The sequence below is a fragment of the Silurus meridionalis genome, chromosome 6 (assembly GCF_014805685.1).
Source record: "Silurus meridionalis isolate SWU-2019-XX chromosome 6, ASM1480568v1, whole genome shotgun sequence".
NCBI lineage: Eukaryota > Metazoa > Chordata > Actinopteri > Siluriformes > Siluridae > Silurus > Silurus meridionalis.
This window is the reverse complement of record NC_060889.1, coordinates 11,609,135-11,629,864: the sequence shown is the minus strand read 5'-3', so window position 1 is coordinate 11,629,864 and position 20,730 is coordinate 11,609,135. Positions and strand designations below refer to the sequence as shown.

The following is a 20,730-nucleotide window of genomic DNA, read 5'->3' as shown; positions in this document are numbered from 1 at the left end:
TCAGTTCCTCACAACACTGCTTCCTCTGATTGGTTGTAGGGAGAACCAATTAGAATCAAGCTCGGCTATTTTGTGTCACGTGGACCAGTGGACACAACGTCACAGGCCCCCCATAACGTGACAATGTTTTATTTATGTAAGTGAAGCTGAAGTGATCCAGAGTCGGACGCGAGCCAACATGAGCCACATTTGCGTCGCGTCTTTCTCATTCCTCATCCCACTTACTTTACTTTATTCTGCTGTCATTTCAGACGCACAGAAACTGAACAACCGTCCCATAATAGGTAAGCTGAGCAGTTCTGGACTTCATCCTGTTCCTTTAATGCTTAGGGATTAACTGGTATTGTCTTGATCTCTCTGTGAAGGTGTCCTAGCGCAGGAAGTGTACTCTCCTTCACCTGGGAAAAACTCCTACATTGCAGCCTCCTACGTCAAGTACCTGGAGTCTGCAGGGGCTCGAGTGGTCCCTGTGATGTAAGTTCAAGTGTGCTACTAATAATGTGTCAAAATATTGTACTTAAAAGATGGATTTGGGATTTGGTTGTTGCTGCATGTCTCAAGTTGTTGCTTGGAACAAGTTGGTAAAATGTTTTGGTTGTATAACATCCAGTAACCTTTAACTCCTCGTGCCTCTGTGCTTGTCGGTTAATTTTGAACGAGTCTTTAATGTGACTCAGAAGAACGAGTCGTCTCAAAGAGTCGACTCATTTTTCTAATGAACTCGAATGAGCATCGCAGAAGCTCTTAAATTTGTGTACAGGAAACACAATTGAGTGGTTTCCCTCTCGACTCTTTTGGGAATAAAAATCAGTAGGAGTAAGACAGAGTACATGTGTGTGAATGAGATGTAGGGCAGTGGAGTGGTGTGGTTGCAGGGAGAAGAGGTGGAGAAGGTGAAGAAGTTCAGGTCAACAGTGCAAAGTAATGGAAAGTGTGTTAGAGAAGTGAAGAGAAGAGTGCAGGCAGGGTGGAGTGGGTGGAGAAGAGTGATAGCAGGATTGATTTGTGATAGAAGAGAGTGAAAGGGAAAGTTTATAGGACTGTGGTGAGACCTGAGATGTTGTATGGATTAGAGACAGTGGCATTGAGTAAAAGACAGGAGGTAGCAGAGCTGAAGATGTTGTATGGTTTAGAGACAGTGGCATTGAGTAAAAGACAGGAGGTAGCAGAGCTGAAGATGTTGAGATTTTCGTTGAGAGTGACGAGGATGGACAAGATTAGAAATGAGTTTATTAGAGGGACAGCACATGTAGGACGTTTTGGAGACAAGGTGAGGGAGGTGCGATTTAGATGGTTTGGACATGTGCAGAGGAGGGACATGGGGTATATCGGTAGGAGAATGCTGAGGATGGAGCCACCAGGAAGGAGGAAAATTAAAGAGGAGGTTTATGGATGTGAGGGAAGACATGCATTTAGTTGGTTTGAAAGAGGCAGATGTAGAGGACAGGGGAGTATAGCTCTGGCTTTGTGAATATAAAATGTACCCAGGAGACAAAGTAATAAAACAGTATAATCAAAATAAACATCCTTTAAGTGAAAATCTGCTAAAAAAAAAAAATAGCTTCTGTAAGTTAGATTTTTTTTTTTTTTTTTTTACGACAATGGAATAGTAGCAACCTCTCGACTATTCTAGTCCGAGTTGTTCGCTCTTTTATCACTTGACTCCCATAGACGCTACAAAATGCAATAGATCAGGTTTTTCATCAGGTCTGACAATATTGTTACAATAATTATTATGGAAGTCACGTGACAAAAGAACTAACGACTCGGACCAGAAGATATAAGAGGTGAGTTCTCTTTCATATGTTTTCATTCTCGTTCTCCTGTAATCCTTTTGGAAGCTATCCTCAGCAGATCCTTGTAGTAGTGGTACGTTGCCAAACACAGCTGCGTCTTTTGGAGGAAATGTTCACTGTTAAGGTGAAATATGCCCTGATTTTCTTGAGCAGTTACAGCTCCTTTCTCCCAAATATTCCCTTACGTTAAGTGGGGTAAAGAAGATTAATTGTTGTAAGACCCGATATCGAGAGGCACACTGTGGTGATCTCGTTAATCTCCCGGTGTTTGCATCTCTGTTATGGCGACTGCGAGCCCATCCAGTGGCACGGCAAAGGAAAAATAGCCCTCATGTCCCTGTGTATGCGGGTCTATGATTTCATCTGTTTGGGAGTTAGACACAAACAGGCTGTGGTTACTAATTCCGAGTGCTGCCCGCACTGCTCTCAGGTCCCGTTAAGGGTTTTGGCGTGGCGAGTGCGGCCACGAAGAAAGATGATGAGGTTGCTCGTCTTTCAGAGGAGGATTTGGAGGACGACGAAGAGGATGCTATCCTCCCTTCTAATCGTTCTTCTAGGGGAGCTGAACCTCATTGTGATGTTAAGGAGAGCAGCTACCAAGCGCTCTATTGAGTGACCATCTCAGCAAGAGCACCAGGGTGCAGAGAGGGATTTATATGATGGGTAGAGGCTCCATCATCTGGTACTTCCCCAGTTAAGCAGCTGATACCAGCATGTGTCGCAGAAATCACGTCTAATCGTACCAACTCTAAAAAGAGTAAAAGAATGCGGTCACTCAGTAATAAAAATCGCTCCAATTTGGCCAGGGAAATTGTGGCTGACGGAGATAATCCAGCTCTTGCACGATCGGCCCTGGCCTCTCCCGTTGTACAGGGATCTCCGCTCACAATGTTTTCTGCAAGAACTTTTAGATAAGGGCAGAGCCTTCCCGACGGTGAAGGTTTATCTTGCTGTAATTTTTGCATACCATGTGCGGATTGACAGGAATACTATAAGTCAACACCCATTTGTTTGCAGGTTTATGAGGGCTGCGTGGCATCTGAACAGGGTTTCAAAGCCACTGATTCCACCGTGAGATCTCTCTGTGGTTCTCTCCGCATTCTCTCAGCCTCCCTTTGAGTCGATAGATAGTATTCTAATAAAGCTCCTTTCGCTAGAGGTTGCTTTGTTATTGACCCTTTCGACCACGAAGCACGTTAGTGATCGTGGTCGAAAGGCTTTGTCTGTTCATAACTCCTGTTTGCAGTTTGATATGGATTTCTTGCGAGTAACTCTCAAAACTCCCTACAGTGAGCGAGTCAGCTTTCGCCTGTAGACAAGTGGATTTTATGGCTTTTTATTTGCTGCCCTTTTCCTCATTAGAAGAAGAGCGGCTTCATCATTTGTGCCCTGTCTGGGCGTTGCATCACTATGTGGACAGGACGGAGGGATTGAGAAGGTGTAATCGGGTAAACCAGTTTCCTGTTAGTCCCTTTCCCACTGGTCAGGGGAAGCTATTATATCGGGTTATAATAGCATGGTTCCTAGTCCTCCAGAAGTACCCGAGGCAAGCTCAGTAAAAGGCAGGGTGGCCACACCATGGGCGTTGTTTAAGGGCATTTCAATTCAAGACATTTGTGCGGCAGTGAGCTGGGCTTCGCCACACACTTTTGTCAGATTATATAGGATGGATGTTATGGAACCTTTGATGGCTCTTAAAACCTAGTCACGTCTCTGTTCTCTTTAGTGAATAGTGAGGAGTTTGTGTTATTTTTGTCACACATCATGGAGCTGGTTCACACGCCTGCTTTGGACAGCATATCTGCAATACGGGAATTGTCTATATCCCATAGTGAGATATGGAACGGATGTTTGAAAGAGAAATTTAGGTAACCTTCGTAACCCCGGTTCTCCGAAAAACAGAGCCGATTCCCAAAGTGAGATACCTCACTCCTGTTATCAGAGAAGGTAACCTGAAGCTATGACCCTGTGACAGATTATCGATATACAGTAAAAAACGGATGGATGGACTTAAATAGGAAGCCAGAGAATCAATTCTCCTTAAATATTATTCCAACCTACGTGAAATCCCTCTGACATAAATACACAAGTTGACCAAAGTCACATGAAGCTCACAGACCCCATTTTACTACAGGAATTAACTGTGCATTAGAACGTATCTAGAATCTAAATAGAAAAAGCAGTTTACCTGCAAGTTTTTGTTGGTTTATATCTGATATACAGTGGTGTAAAAAGTGTTCCTGATTTCTGTTTTTTTTTTTTTTGCATGTTTGTCACACTTTAATGTTTCAGATAGTCAAACTAATTTAAACATTAGTAAAAGATAACACAAGTGAACACAACATGCAGTTTTTAAATGAAGGTTTTTATTACTGAGGTAAAACTAAATCCAACTTCAGGAAATCAGGAAACACTTTTTCACACCAATGTACTTACACTGCTTTGTTGGTGGCCATCATGACTATGATGAGACAAATTAGTAAGTTATTTATTTGCCCTATTTTTGGCAAAAAAAAAGCACTAATTAGAAGAACCCCATGTTGTGGTATCTAATATGTGATTGTAGGCAATATATAAATGATATATGCTATGGCAGAGAATATAAATAAATAATCATATTTAATGCAATCACTGGGGATCAGAATGTAAACCACTACATCATTGTTTTGTGTGTGCAGGATTAATAGGACTGAAGAGGAATACACAATTCTCTTCAAATCTTTAAATGGGTGAGTGACTGAACCCCAGGTATAATCTCAATTCCCTATTATAACTTTGCATTATATCGTACAGATGCTTATTTCTTCCTATGTAGAATCCTTTTTCCAGGAGGTGAAGTCAGCATTTCATCTTCCGGTTATGCCAAAGCAGCAGCGATATTCTACAAACTTGCCCTGGAGGTAAGATAGTATCAAAGTTGGATGGATAGGGATGTGCGTCTCCATAACTGTGGCCAATGCGATTCCAATCTCGCTGCATAGCCAACGATACGGTACATTAAAGATGCATATGAAGCAGCTATCGACGCGATGCAATGCGATATGATTCACCCCATCACGATGCAGTGCGATTTCAAATACAATTTCGATTTGCAATACGACTTAATTGAAAAAATATGCTGCTATGCAATTCAACATACACATTTTTATTTCTTTGGTTCAAACAAATCATAAATTTACTTAGGTGCCTTCAGACTTCTATGCATGGCCCTTTCACAAACAGGCCTTTGTAGTGCAAAAAAAAAAAAAGAAAAGAAAAAGATTAAAACCTTTAAAAATCCTTTAAAAAGATTAAAAATTCTTTACCTGTTCTGTCTCCAGGAAGATGCAGCTCTACCTCTGCCATGTTAATCTATATTCTGACTCTCAGGACACGCCTCGTTCTCCATAGTGTTGTAATACAGTTTAGCGATGAGAACTCAATCTACATATAGAATATTGGTCACAAATTATTGGTCATTTTCTAAATAATAGAAGTATAACGCATCTACAAATATATATAAATAACTCTTTTTTTCTTTTTTTTTTTTCTTTCACCAATGCAAATAAGTTTAAAAATATGCATTGCGATTCATATTTTTGTAAAAACTTGTATCCTATGCACACTGTTTATTTTTTTATTACAATCCCTATATGGAGGATGGTGATGGTGCTTAATGCAAACATGGTCTCTATCATTTAGAGGACAGTTCAATGTTCGAGACATTGTGTTTTCTCAGTATGAGCCGGTGAACTTGAGATGAAGACACCGCAAGCAAAATGTATTATTATTTAAAGTCAACTATGTTTTGTTCATCAACAATTAAACAGAATGAAAGGTTTGATATTTGTGTGTTGATAGGCCAATCTGAAAGGTGATTATTTTCCTGTGTGGGGGACATGCTTGGGTTTGGAGGCGCTCACAGTGCTGACTAGTGGAAAGTCCTTGTTGTCCCCTACTAACACCACTGGTGTTTCGCTATCACTCAATTTCACGGAAGGTGAGTTTTTGGTTGTATAAATATATATATCTATATTTAATTCTTGCGTGTCCTTTGAATTACTGCTATTTCTTGATAATCAATGAAGCCAAGTAAGAAAACAAAAACAGTGATCGATGTAAAGCATTTCAGCTACATCATCTGTTGCTTTGTTAATAAATCATTGCATTAGCATGAATATATTTGGAGAGATGATCGCAGACTGATCTTGAACCGTTCAGAAGTTTGTACAGCACTGAGTGAGTAATAATTAGCCAAAACGAGCATAGTACAGAGTACAAGCGTTACAAATAAACCCATAAGCAGGCAACCACTTTGAGAGGTACTTTATATGACAGAAAGAAACATCAGTCAGCAGTTTTGGCCCCAAAATAAAAGCACGTGTTTATATATTAACCACTTCAAACCTGAATTATGTTCCACGTTTTTGAAAAATAGAAAAGTACCTTTTTCATATTCATAAGGCTTCTATAAAGGAACATAATATAAAACTCCTTATTTGCATTTTTTTTTTTTGGTCGGAAAAATTAGAACAAACAATAAACCATCATATAGAAAAATATATGGAAAATTGTTGGTCTGCACTTTTGTTTCTTCTCAAAATTACTAATTTGAACAGTATGACATTTTAACTTTGAGATAATTGTCACATTGGTCATTTTGTGTGTTTATCTTTCTGTGTTACACAAAGCAGTACTACCCTTTGAACTTAATGCAGAATACATGCGTTTTTTCCAGGGAAACCTGGCATTTGGCATCTTGTTGCTTCTTTTTCCCCAACATAATTTAGCATGTGGTCCCTTGTATTTGTTTGAACTGGCCACCATTCCATTGTCCTACACTTTAGTCCAGGTACATCATACTGTATCATGTGAACTGGTACTGGCTGTGTTAGAATTGCTTGGCCTTTTTTCTTTTTGAACCATGTGTCTTTCCATGACACATGCCCTTATTTTAATGTGCTCCTGTGTCCTTAGCAACAGATCATGTTTCAGGCCTTGTGTTGTGGATATGCCATATGATCCAGTGCTAAGATTTATAAAAGAAAAAAAAAGGAAAAACAGTTAAAGGTGAAGGTGGGTTTTTTTTTTTAATTTTGTTTTGTTTTTTACAACTTTTATGGAAAGTTAAATAAAAGATTTTGGTTTTGGGACTTCACTTAGCGTTACACTGATAGATGTTTCAGTTTCTTGTAACATGCCAAGTAGCAACATTTTGTCTTGTTAATTATGGAACCAGGAGCAACATTGAAATGCTTTAAAAACAATGGCTTGTTGTTGGTAAAGAAATCAATAATTTTATTATTAAATAATTTGGTATAAGAGGAATTAAACACAGTGGAATGCTGTTAGGAAAATATACACTATTTCCAAAATTATTGGGTCACCTGGTCATAAGTTTGGTATGTGATTTTTGAGCATTGGATTGGATTCCACATTTAGTCCCAATTTGCTCTTATAATTCCCTCCATTCTTCTGGAAGATGTTCCACTAGATTTTGGAGTGTGCTTATGTTCATCAGTCACAAGGATATTATGAAAGGCAGGTACTGATGTAGGTGAGGAGGCCTGGGGTGCAGTCAGCGTTCACATTCAACCCAAAGGTGTTGAGTAGGGATCAGATCAGAGCTCTATAGCAGGCCACTCAAGATCTTTCTCTCCAAAGCATGTAAACCAGATCTTCAAGGAGCTCACTTTGTGCACGGGGCATCACCATGCTGGAACAGGTTTTGGTGAATGCAATGTTTTATTATAGAGCATTTATACACGTCCTGTACAAATGAGTGCCTTTAGCTTTATGGCAACAGTTTGGAAAAGAACCACATATAGCAAGAAAGATCAGGTGACTCAATTCTTTTGGGAATATAGTGTAGTTCAGGGAGGTACTGGCCCTTAGCTTTGCGGATCATTTATTTTTATTGGAACAATATGCCATGTGCTGTCCTGTTCCTTTTCTCACCTGTGATTTAGAATCCAAGGACAGCCGAATGTTCAAGGACTTCCCAGAGGATCTGATGACGTCACTTGCAAATGAAGCAATCACAGAGAACTCTCATCAGTGGAGTGTCACTACCGAGGTATTATTCTACTTGTGATGTTGCAATTTTTTCTTAGCAAAGAGTTATTTCATGACCTCAGTAATAAAATGAGCAGTTCCTGGTATAGCGGTTACTACAGTGTTTGTGTCCCTCTGAAACAGGACTTCAATGGAGACGAGAACCTGAAAAAGTTTTACCGAGTTCTGAGTACGAACACAGACGGACAGACAGAGTTTGTATCCACAATAGAAGGTGAGAATGTGAGCAATTTATCGATTCCCCTACTGTGATTTAATGAATGTATAAAGAATTTGTATATACTTTATTGTCTTTTCACAGCATATGATTTCCCAATTTATGGAACCCAGTGGCACCCTGAGAAAAATGCATTCGAGTGGACGAAAGCGAACATCCCCCACTCGCCTGCCGCTATCAAGACCACTTTCTATATGGCCCAATTTTTGGTCAACGAAGGTATGAAACGATTTAAAGTACAGTACGTCATTGAAAAACGATTTTAATTACATACTTTAAAACAGTATATGGTCTTAATTGTGCAAATGTTTGAAAACAAAGCATGTTTGCAATAAGATAACTTTTCTATTTCCTTCCCTGTTTTGCAGCGAAAAAAAGTCTTCATAAATTTCCGAGCCGAGATGAGGAGCTGAACGCTTTAATCTATAACTACCAGCCAACCTACACTGGATGGAAGTCTGCATTTGAACAGAAGTATTATTTCGATTAGGGTTTTGTCTTTTACTGATGATCTGTTTTAATTGTATATATCTTTGGAATCGTGTAAGAAGGCTTGGGCTCAGAGCATCTTGAATATTGCATTAAACATCTGCTGTCATTGTGTATTTCATTTCTAATCCGAATGTTTGTCAGCAAACCCATATATGAATAGACACCATTTTTGTCATTTGGAATGAAAATTTTTGAAACAGGAATGAATAATCTTTTTTAAACCCTAACTAATGAGTGTGATTGCAACTCTCAGGCTTCTCAATAAAGCTTATGCAGAGCAGAGGTGGCAAAAGTACACATCCTTTACTTAAGTAGAAGTACAGATACTCGTGTTTTAAAATACTCGGGTAAAAGTTGAAGTACTGATTAAACCTTTTTACTTAAGTGAAAGTAAAGAAGTTTTGGCTCTGACATGTACTTAAGTAAAAAGTTGTTATTACTGCTACCTGTTTTAGCTGTTAACTGGACCTCACATCATAGATAGATAGATACATAGATACATAGATACATAGATGTGATAGCCTAGTGGGTTAATGTCAGTATCCCCACAAGAATGAGTTTGAGAGTTTGATTCCTGGTCGAGCTGGTTGCTGTGTTGGTAAATAAAACTTCTGGACCTTGTCCCCTTGGATTCATTTCTTGATTTCTTGGTCTTTAATGAAAGATAACTCCATCAAAATAAGCACTTCTGTGGTAGCTCAGTGGGTTAAGGCTTGTGCCTGAACATGGTCCTTAATATAGTCCACGCTGGTGATAAGGTTTCAAAGCCAGTCCTACATGCCTTCTTTCTTACTGCGCTGGCATGAAACAAAGTATGAACCCTCCAAAAGCACACATGCTTTTCAGCAGTGGTCGCTCAGTGGTTTAAGGCTTGTGCCTCATCTAAACATGCTTCCCAGTCTGATCTCTTCCATGGTTCAATGGATTAAGGCTAGTGCCTCACGGATGGTGAGGATCTGGGTTTGAATCCTGCTTTCTGCCTGCTAGGTGCGATGTAGGTTATGTTCCTGCTTCCTAAATCCTTCATTAGCTTTATAGTCTTGTGTTGATGGTTTAAAGATAGATAGACCTGCTCTAAACAAACTTCCTGGCCTGTCTTCCCTGATGGTTCAGTGGGTTAAATCAGGTTTCTTGCTTTTGGTGGGGTTCAGGGTTCGAATCCTGCTTTCTGTCTGCCAGTCACGATTAGGATTCACTTCCTACATCTTTCTTTAGCGATATATTTTTGTTTTTAATGGGTTGAAAAGAATGATAGACCTGCTCTAATCAAGCTTCCCATCCTGGTTTTTCTGATGGCTTAGTGGGTTAAGGCTGGTACTTTGCTAATGTTGGTGGTCAGGGTTCAAACCTGGCTTTCTGTCTGCTAGTCATTAAATTCCTGATTCCTGCATCTTCATATTCTTGTTTTGATGGGTTAAAAAGAAAGATAGACCTGCTCTAAACAAGCTTCCCAGCTTGTCCTTCCTGATGGTTCAGTGGGTTAATGCTGGTGCCTTGCTAATGGTGTGAATCAGGGTTTGAATTCTGCTTTATCCCTGCTAGTCATGGGTTTGCTTCCTATGTCTGTCTTTAGCATTATATGCTTGTGTTGATGGTTTGAAAGAAAAGATAGACCTGCTCTAAACAATTGTCGCAGCTGGTCCTTCCCGATGGTTCAGTGGGTTAAGACTGGTATTTCGCTGCTGGTGGGGTTCAGGGTTCGAATCCTGCTTTCTGTCTCGTCTGAATTTCTTGCTTTAAGCATGAAACAAACGATAAACCCCCCAAAAAAAGAAGGTGTGTTGTGGGACTTGATGGCTTTGTGATAAAAGCCTTGCCTCTGAGCTCAGCGGTTGCTGGTTCGAATCTGGCTTGTCCCCACACTGAGTAAGCTGTGTGGAAAGTAGTATCTGGTGAGCAATGAGGTAGTTGACTGTAAATGAAGGCTGTGAATACTGGCTGCTTCAGAGCCTCAGAAAAAGTGTGGGTGATAGGTTTTTGGCAGAATTTTTCCCTATATATGCAAAATTAAGTCAATACTTTTTTTAGCGTTTTTGCTTCATAAGCCCCTGTTTTTAGCTTCTCAGACGCCGGGGGGGCAGATGCCCGGATATTGCCCCCCTGCTTTAGGATACGCCCTCCGAAACCACATCCAACCTTCCATGCAGCCATTTCTGACACCTTCCTTACTACAGCCACCAGAACCTTCCACACTCTTAACTTTGAGCCCTGGCCGGGGTTTGAACCGGCAACCTCTCAACCCAGAGGTAAAGCTCTTCCAATTGAGCCACAGGATCTCTTGCAAGAACCTGACTTTTTTGGACCTTTTTTGGTTCTTTTTAAAAACTTTTTAAACAATTTAAAGGAAAGCTAAGGGGTAGGAATCAAACCAGGTGCATCAGATAGCAGCAACCACTTCACTGACCATTACACCAACACAGGAGAGGCAAACAAGCTTTTGCTTATTGGACTCTTGGCTTTTCTATAGTTAGGAGGCCAGTGTTTTCTCTTAGATCATGATGGTAGAGGGTCAAAACTTCTCCTTCCTGTACATTCTCTCAGTAACTCGAAGTCTATGAGAAGTGACTCAGGTACAAGAACCACATCCCCAACACCTGCACCACTGATATACCATGATTTGCCAGCAACCAATTTTAATGATCTTTCATTGTTCTGTTTTTAAAAACTTCTTATTACTGTACATTTTTATAGCATGCCTTCATCAAACAAATCGCGGCAACACTGTTGTGTAAAAAAACCCTCCAAAAACACATGTATGCACATTCTCATTTATTAACGCACATCATGTACATAAAGAAATATGATTTTCGTTTATCTCGATCATCGGTTATCTCAACGCTTTTTGGCAACCCCCTAGGACATCGACAAAACCGGGTTCCACTGTATACAGGGGCGTAGATTATTTATAAAAAGTTAATTCGTCCCCCTCACTTTTTTAGTGGAGGAAAAAAAAACAGGTAACACTACACATTAACACTACACCTTCTCATTCAAAGAGTTTCTTTATTTTAATGACTATGAAAATTGTAGATTCACACTGAAGGCATCAAAACTATGAATTAACACGTGGAATTATATACATAAAAAAGTGTGAAACAACTGAAAATATGTCATATTCTAGGTTCTTCAAAGTAGCCACCTTTTGCTTTGATTACTGCTTTGCACACTCTTGGCATTCTCTTGATGAGCTTCAAGAGGTAGTCACCTGAAATGGTTTTCACTTCACAGGTGTCCCTGTCAGGTTTAATAAGTGTGATTTCTTGCCTTATAAATGGGGTTGGGACCATCAGTTGTGTTGTGCAGAAGTCAGGTGGATACACAGCTGATAGTCCTACTGAATAGACTGTTAGAATTTGTATTATGGCAAGAAAAAAGCAGCTAAGTACAGAAAAACGAGTGGCCATCATAACTTTAAGAAATGAAGGTCAGTCAGTCCGAAAAATTGGGAAAACTTTGAAAGTGTCCCCAAGCGCAGTCACAAAAACCATCAAGCGCTACAAAGAAACTGGCTCACATGCGGACCGCCCCAGGAAAGGAAGACCAAGAGTCACTTCTGCTGCGGAGGATAAGTTCATCCGAGTCACCAGCCTCAGAAATCGCAGGTTAACAGCAGCTCAGGTTAGAGACCAGGTCAATGGCCCACAGAGTTCTAGCAGCAGACACATCTCTACAACAACTGTTAAGAGGAGATCTGCTAGGAAACCACTGGCAACAAGCAGAAGAGACTTGTTTGGGCTAAAGAACACAAGGAATGGACATTAGACCAGTGGAAATCTGTGCTTTGGTCTGATGAGTCCAAATTTGAGATCTTTGCTTCCAACCACCGTGTCTTTGTGCGACGCAGAAAAGGTGAACGGATGGACTCTACATGCCTGGTTCCCACCATGAAGCATGGAGGAGGAGGTGTGATGGTGTGGGGGTGCTTTGCTGGTGACACTGTTGGGGATTTATTCAAAATTGAAGGCATACTGAACCAGCATGGCTACCACAGCATCTTGCAGCGGCATGCTATTCCATCCGGTTTATGCTTAGTTGGACCATCATTTATTTTCAACAGGACACGACCCCAAACACACCTCCAGGCTGTGTAAGGGCTATTTGACCAAGAAAGATAGTGATGGGGTGCTGCGCCAGATGACCTGGCCTCCACAGTCACCGGACCTGGACCCAATCGAGATGGTTAGCTAAGCATCTCTAGGAACTTCTTCAAGACTGTTGGAAGACCATTTCAGGTGACTACCTCTTAAAGCTCATCAAGAGAATGCCAAGAGTGTGCAAAGCAGTAATCAAAGCAAAAGGTGGCTACTTTGAAGAACCTAGAATATGACATTTTCAGTTGTTTCACACTTTTTATGTATATAATTCCACGTGTTAATTCATAGTTTTGATGCCTTCAGTGTGAATCTACAATTTTCATAGTCATGAAAATAAAGAAAACTCTTTGAATGAGAAGGTGTGTCCAAACTTGGTCTGTGGTCTGTGTACTGTATATATATATATATATATATATATATATATATATATATATATATATATATATATATATATATATATATATATATATATATATATATATATATATATATATATATATATATATATATATATATATATATATATACAGTCAGGGCCTAGCCATCGTTTCACACAAAACAAAAAAATGTTGCTACCTAATGAATGTGTCCAGGCTGAAGATCCACATATAGAACACAAACAGCGAAAAGATGATGATGATCAGGAATGTGTCTGTTCTCAGTCATGTTTACATCACTGACTCCCTCTGTCTCATCCACATTAACCCCAAACTTCTTACTGCCTTCTGTGGTGAGTGAGAGTCAGGACTTTATACACCAGTGGATTGAACGCGCAATGACAGGAAATCGGTTGTTCGGCTGAAATCGGCACGCAGTGAAAATAAAATAATAATATTTCACCAAATCAATGGATTAAAACTAAAGTAGCGAGTCTGTTTTGAAAATGTAAAAGTAAAAAGTACAGATATTTGTGTAAAAATGTAATGAGTAAAAGTAAAAAGTTATAAAGAAAAATAAATAGTGGAGTAAAGTACTGATACCAAAAAAATCTACTTAAGTACAGTAACAAAGTATTTGTACTTCGTTACTTCCCACCTCTGATGCAGAGTGTAACAAATGGAGGCATGACCATGATAGACATTTGTAGGTTTGTTCCACAGGGAAGTTTTGAAAATGATGCATTCAAGAAGACCTTTCACAAGACACTGCTCCTAAGATTCTATTGTGCTGTTTTGATGCTGAATTTCAAACATGTTTGCAGGAGCAGGAGGACCTGAATGTAGGTCTGGTTTAAGCTATAACATTACATTAGTAATAAAATAAAGCTGCGAGACATATTTTCCGGGGGTAAGCAATGAGACTCGGTGAGCCACACATTCAACAGATGTGCTATAGTTTTTGTTTTGCAATCACAAGATAAACAAAGGGAAAAGAATTCAAGCACATCTGTGGACAGTGGTGGAATTCTGAGACTGTAATAAGAAATTTCAAGATGAACAAACATGCAGCAGGGTGACATTGATGCTGCAGCTTCTGCTGTGACCTGTGCTGGTGTCTTGCTAATTTTAACCTGTGTTTACTAAAGCAAACTACTCCTGCTTTGCCTTGGGACACGTTTATGTACATGCCTACCACGTTTTGTGCTAAGATATAGCTTCACTTCCTGTTTGGAAGTTGTCTTTTAAAGACCCATTCAGTTTTGAGGTATTTAAAATTCCTTTGTGAGGCTTACTCTGAAGATGAACTTTGGTGACCCATTTGGTGGACATTTATAAAAGGAGTTTATAAAATGTATTAAATTAGTTTTAATACGTTTGATTGTCTTGACCCTAGACATTTGGAAACGTCTTAAATATTTACATTTTTGTTCATTGTAGAGACATAGTATTAAAAAAATATATATAAAAACCCAAATTTGACCTAATGATGGCACTAGAGCAGAGGTGCCCAAACTTTCCCTTATGAAGGGCCAAAACAATTAAGGTCCGTGGGCCAAAAGTAAATGTTTGAATGGAAGTAAATGTTTTTGAGAAAGCATTTCTTTCATAACAATGAATATTGTATTCTATCAAAACAGTAATTGACTGCAAAGTATGCATTCAAATTGGCGTCAGTAAATACAAAAAATAATAATCTTGCCAATTAAAAAAAATATAAAAATGTCACTGCTTCAGTCTCTCCACAATTATTGCAAATCGCAAACAACGTGCGTTAAAAAAGTAACATTTCAGATACATTTTATCTTTACTTTTAATTGACATTTTTTTGCAGCTTAATAAAGTATGGTAAATGCCAAATTAGGAATAAAGACGTGTCGGTGGCATTTACTTTTTCCTTTGTTCTCCCCTCTTCTCTTATATGGCATGGTGGGCCAAATCAAAGATCAGCATGGGCCGACTTTGGTCCACAGGCATCTCTGTGCTATTATAGATATAGTTGTTCAGAATGCTCCTTAAATCCTCCCCATTCAGTGTACCAAATTTCACATCATTTTAGCAGATGGTTCTGACAAAGACACCCTGGCCAGAAGAACAAGATAAAGGTGGATGTTATCAGCCATTTTTGGCGCTTGGCCCAAAATAGAACTAAAATTAACACTGCTGGTGTTATTTGCTGCGGGAAAATAAATCCTGATGTAGGTTTTATTAGTTAATAAGTTGTGTGCAATAATTGTTTTTCTCTGCACCTTTGCAGCAGCAAAAACGTTTAAAAAATTGAACAGCAGCTCCTAAATAAAACTAGTGGTTGTGTGGGAGAGTTTTTGCGTTATCAAATTATATGCAAGTGTGTTCCAAATTGCCTTTATTTTCCCTTCAGGAAATCCCATTTTGAAAAGATGGAACCTTATATTGAGCAGTGCATAATCATTTCACAATCAAACCATCAAATCCACTTAATTCCACAGAACATTCAATCCAGGCAATTCAAATTTAAGGATACAAGATATATTTTATTAAATTCAAATTACACTTGTATTTATTTAATACAAAAATAATGGTTGTTTAGGCTTTACATTGTGTGACTTGTGAAACCTGACAAGTGCAGATATAAGGCACAGGTTATAAATGACAGATAGGTGTGTGTTTCAGCTACACACATCTTCACACACACACACACACACACACACACACACACACACACACACACCTCTTTAATACATGTAGTGCAAAGTCACATTTTTTTTTTTTTATCATTACAAAATGTGTTTGACCTTTTGAGTGGCATTTTCTAATACAGCTAATACACTCGTTGTCCACTTTATTAGGTACACCAGTACATCTATGCAGTTTTGTAATCAATCCTACTACCTAATAATCTAAAAACTGCTGATCTTCACACACTTAAGTTGCTAATGTTCAATATCTTGTTAAGGCAAGAAATTAGAGAAGAATGACCTGACTGGCTTTAAGCTGACAGAACGTTTATAGTAATTCAAATAAGCACATTGTACAACTGTGGTAAGCAAAAATCACACAACACATCAGGTATCACTCCCGCCAGCCAAAAACAGCAATCTGACGCAATCAATCAGTCCAGTCCAGGTGATTTATATGCCCCCAATACTGGTTTGATTGGATGACTGTGTACCAAAGATTCTTGCTATGGGCTCAAGATTGACTTGGACATTAAGCATGACGCACATGGTGTGTATCTGCATGATTTTATGTATCATAGTACAGGTGTTCCTAATAAAGTAGACCTTAAGTGTATATTCAAGTACATTTTCAGTAATATGCATTGTTTTTTTACCTTCATCGGTCGACAATCACGCAAGTCCTCTTGCATAACATTTCAAGTTGGGCCATTTCAGTAAACATATCTGTAAATCGTATTTTTTTTCCTTATTTTATGCCAATATTTCCTAAACATCTGTTCTTCCCCTTGAAAACTTCAATACAAAAGGACACTAGAAGGACAACATCCATTACACATGTTCTTCATAAAATCACAATTAAATTACACGATCAGAAACACAGCAAATATTCACGTGGCATTTTGTTCAGTACGAGAGATCAGCCGGAGGTCAGGATTTGTTTGTGGCTGAAATTAGCTGAGACATCACAGTAAGTTTTTTGCAGTTGATTTGAAGCTTCATATGGGGGATAAGGCATGCCTCTGCGATTGGCTGAGTTCTGGATGCCAGACGTCCACAATGAAGATGAGCCGGTAGCTGTCTGCATCCTGCCACACTTCGTGCTCGAACGAATCGTCAAATATCAACACCTTACCCTCTTCCCACTCTCTGCGACACACATGCACAGATTTTGTCAGTGAACGTTATCTTAAATGTAACATACTGAACATACTGTTAGTTTATACGTCATTATTATTGTAATGAATTCATTAGTGTTGTAATGTGAATTGTTTGCTGGTAACTGACCGGGTCTGGTCGGTGCAGCGGATTCGACAACCTTTTGCGGGAATGACGAGACCCAGGTGCATACGTAGACGACAGTTAGTGGGTCCGGTGTGAGGCCATACATGTGTGCCAGGCTGCATCACTGAAAACTTGATCTGAAGCAGATGATAAAATAGTGAGATTTGAAAGACATTCACAAAATGCTACACACATTTTCTTTATAGAATTACGAGGCATTTATACTCCTGGGCTAAGCCCAAAAAAACAAATATCAAAAATGAGCACAAATAAAGCAAACGCACTCTTAAGAGCTCATGTGACACCATTTCCTCCTTTTACCGCAGTAAACTGTTTTGGGGAAATGCTAGAAATAAGGGACTTCCTTTATAAGTTCTACTTGTGTACTAATACAAACTCTTGAATTAAAAATCTTGATACAAAATATATTTTGGAAAGTTTTTTTTTCCTGAAAGAAATTCTTTACTTGGTTATCTGCCCCACCTAATGGAGCCCATCAAACACCTGAGAACAAACTCATAAATGGAACTAGGACTAAAAAAACTAAATGCTTTTAATTTCAAGTGGTAGAAGTGGGAGCGCAATGGTTAAGGCTTTAAATTACTGATTGAAAGGTTTTGGGTTTAAGCCCCAGCACTGCCAAGTTGTCACTGTTGGGCCCTTTACACTTTCCTCTCCAGGGGCACTGTATCATGGCTGAGCTTGTGCTCCGACCTGAGCTTCCTAATAAGCTGGGATATGCGAAGAAAGAATTTCACTGTGTGGTAATGTATATGTGACAAATAAAAGGATCTTAATCTTGCCTAATCTTCAGTGATTTATTCTTAAAACTATTAAAACCTTCATATTATGATATTTGGGGCTTGGATCATTCCTTTTTGCTCAGATGTTTAATTATTTCTAACCCAACAGTTTTCCCACAGTTCAAAATGTCATGAATTGAATCCCGATTGTTATATAAGATATAAAATACATCGTATGGTAAAAATATTTACTAGGCACAAACATGTAATGAATTATACATTGTGTTTACTTTGCAACAATTATGAAATGATTTATAATAAATTAAATAACATCTATTTACTCTAACTAGTTCTCTGCAAGAATTGGAAATCTCTTTTCAATCTCAACTGTGAGAATCGGCAAGGTCTGGCACAGACGGTAAGCCTCTAGTGTAGTAGTACGTGAAGGAGCTCTACCTGACCCCTCTTGCAGGTGGTGGCCTCTTTGAAACGTTCCAGCAAAGCACAAGTTTTGGGAACGTTCTGACATGAAGAACCAGCTTTCCGTCCTGAAAGACAGTAGATAGTGGTTATATACACGAGCGTCATAATTCACACCACAATGCCAACGTGTGACACATAAGCAATGTGTAAGTGCTTGTATGTTGGACTGTGTGTATATATTACCCTGCTGCCAGAGAGTAAACTGGCCCCAGTCTCCTGTCTCTCTCAGATTTTCATCTTCAGGCAAGAAGAGCCCACTGCTACTGTCCATGACAGTTAATGCTTCATCTCTAATGGTCAGCCAGTTCCGCTCCAGGGTCTACGTAAACACATATGAGATATAAACACGCACAATTAAGATAACTGAACGATTTAGTGACGAGAGCAATTATACAAAACCAATACGCCTCATGTATTAGACAACCTACTTAAAAGGAAACATCCTTGTTTTTATATAACAGTTTTAAATATATATTAAAATGAGGTTAAAATACAAAAAGATGCTCATAAACGCCAAGCATCAGTGTCTCGATACAAATTTAAAGGGTCCCTGCGAAAAGGGACATATGCTATAATAAAGCTTAATCAGAGTGACAAAATGATGTACAAGTTACATTTAAAAACATATATTTTCCACTTATGCAACTTCATTTTCTACACCGATTGATGTCATAAGCAGAACATGGTAATGTTCGGTAATTGCAGGTCAAACGTTAAAAATCTTAATGGTGGAATGAAACATACAGACAATTTATATATTTAATAAGTTCAAAATTCAGCCAGGATTTTATTTGGACAGCATGACCAGTAATAATATTAAAAGACTATTAAAACCATGTATGGCCAGGTTATAGATTTATATATACCTATATTATATAATTATGTGGCAACTAATTCACAACTCAGGAAAAATATTAAAATCACCCCAAAACTATTATAAAATGTGACTATGAGATACATAGAAACAACATTTTTGATTCTGTTTACTCTTCTAAATGAATAGTACAAGAGTTTAATACTAATTGATTAAACAATTGATATATATATATATATATATATATATATATATATATATATATATATATATATATATATATATATATATATATATATATATATATACACACACACACACACACACACACACACACACACACACACACACACATACATAATGTCATTATATATATTTGTTACATTATATATATATATATATATATATATATATATATATATATATATATATATATATATATATATATGAATATTCAGTACCCGAACAAGGTCAGTGTATCCAGTTTCTTTGGCTGTCCACCACGGTTGCGCTCGCAGTCCTGCCACATTATACAGTGAGCGCTGCCAGACAGAGGCAAAATGTCCGTGTCGGTAGCCGGTCTCGTACCATTCATACGCCTGCTGTAGAAATGCACACACAAAATCATTATCCTTCGTTTGTAGGTTTCGGTTAAGGGTAACGAAGTGAAAGTCTTTCTTTTTGGCAGCAACTTACCTTCTGGTCTCCCACTCTTTGCAGTGCATCCCCAAGGTGAAAATAAAACCTTCCATCATCAGTTCCTGGTGCTTTAGACTCTAAACCCTCCTAAACATGGACACACACAAACACACACAAACACACACACTTGACAGTGTATCTACTGCGTGTTAACGCATGACTGTACTTCCTACCTTTAGGTAAGGTTTCGTACCTTTAGGTAAGGTATGCTCTCTGCTATCTTGTTTTCTGACTTGAGAATAAATCCATAATGCACTTTTGCAAATCCATCATCAGAAGCCATATCCAGAACCTTGAATGGTAAAAATTAAGCAGGAAATTATATTTTTTCCTAATCTAAACAGTCCCTGTTTAAAAGTGTTCATGCTCATCCTAGTACTATACAGGGATATTCAAAAAGAATGAACCGATTTCATTACGCAATATTTTATTAAGGAAAAGTAATACAAAACTCCAGCCAAGTCACAAGTATTATACTCACAATCAACTTAGATAACTCCTCTTTCAGATGGTCACTAACTCATTCCATGATGATGCTTGAGAACTGAAGCAATGCGTCATGATATTGGTTCATTCTTTTTGAATAGCCCTGTATATAAAAAAATAAAAAAAACCCTCTACCTCCTCATAGATCTGTTTTGCACCCTTGTTATCACCAATCAGAAGATGAGCCACCCCTAGATCGTTCTTCAAAGAGATGTCCTCTGGGAAAATCCGCACAAGCCTTTCCAGTGTAGCTAAAGAGCCCTTTGTGCGTCCTGTTAAGAAATATTCCTTTAGAATTGACCTGGAGATGTGTATGTGAGGACATGTGATGCACATGTACTTACCCAGGAACTGCTGTCTGTCGGCACTTCTTTTTAACGCGGCTTTGATAAGGTCTGCAGGAGCATCTGAAAGCTCTGCTGCCTCCCTGTACGTGTTAACAGCCTTCAGGAGCATCTCATTACTACGCAACTTCTCAGCCATATCGTCCTCGGCCTGGGAAACCACAAATAATGCACCGGGCCAAATCTTAAT

General features: G+C 38.7%; 2 protein-coding genes across 2 annotated transcripts in view; one reads left to right on the top strand and one right to left on the bottom strand.

The window, feature by feature from the left end:
- The first annotated feature begins 99 nt into the window (after positions 1-99).
- ggh (gamma-glutamyl hydrolase (conjugase, folylpolygammaglutamyl hydrolase)) lies at positions 100-8,672 on the top strand. The gene is made up of 9 exons (XM_046851633.1): positions 100-284; positions 366-474; positions 4,475-4,525; positions 4,612-4,696; positions 5,637-5,775; positions 7,745-7,851; positions 7,974-8,064; positions 8,152-8,286; positions 8,436-8,672. Exons 1-9 carry the CDS (start codon positions 179-181, stop codon positions 8,555-8,557), a joined length of 945 nt encoding a protein of 314 aa, XP_046707589.1. The 5' UTR covers positions 100-178; the 3' UTR covers positions 8,558-8,672.
- A 6,844-nt stretch (positions 8,673-15,516) lies between these two features.
- Positions 15,517-20,730, bottom strand: part of unm_hu7910 (un-named hu7910) — a 24,610-nt gene continuing 19,396 nt past the window's right edge. The window contains exons 9-17 of the mRNA XM_046851186.1: positions 20,541-20,691; positions 20,332-20,468; positions 19,904-20,002; positions 19,708-19,797; positions 19,473-19,613; positions 18,381-18,516; positions 18,171-18,262; positions 16,975-17,108; positions 15,517-16,836 (exon numbers count right to left, since the gene is read on the bottom strand). Coding sequence (XP_046707142.1) covers positions 16,686-16,836; positions 16,975-17,108; positions 18,171-18,262; positions 18,381-18,516; positions 19,473-19,613; positions 19,708-19,797; positions 19,904-20,002; positions 20,332-20,468; positions 20,541-20,691 — 1,131 coding nt within the window. The 3' untranslated portion in view covers positions 15,517-16,685. The remainder of the gene's footprint in view (positions 16,837-16,974; positions 17,109-18,170; positions 18,263-18,380; positions 18,517-19,472; positions 19,614-19,707; positions 19,798-19,903; positions 20,003-20,331; positions 20,469-20,540; positions 20,692-20,730) is intronic.

What these genes read in the sequence shown, in the direction of transcription:
- ggh (XM_046851633.1), top strand. Translation starts at nt 179, where the DNA reads ATGAGCCACATTTGCGTCGCGTCTTTCTCATTCCTCATCCCACTTACT. An exon ending in GAACAACCGTCCCATAATAG is followed by an intron (nt 285 to 365) that starts GTAAGCTGAGCA and finishes CTCTCTGTGAAG; the next exon opens with GTGTCCTAGCGCAGGAAGTG. An exon ending in CCAATTTTTGGTCAACGAAG is followed by an intron (nt 8,287 to 8,435) that starts GTATGAAACGAT and finishes CCTGTTTTGCAG; the next exon opens with CGAAAAAAAGTCTTCATAAA.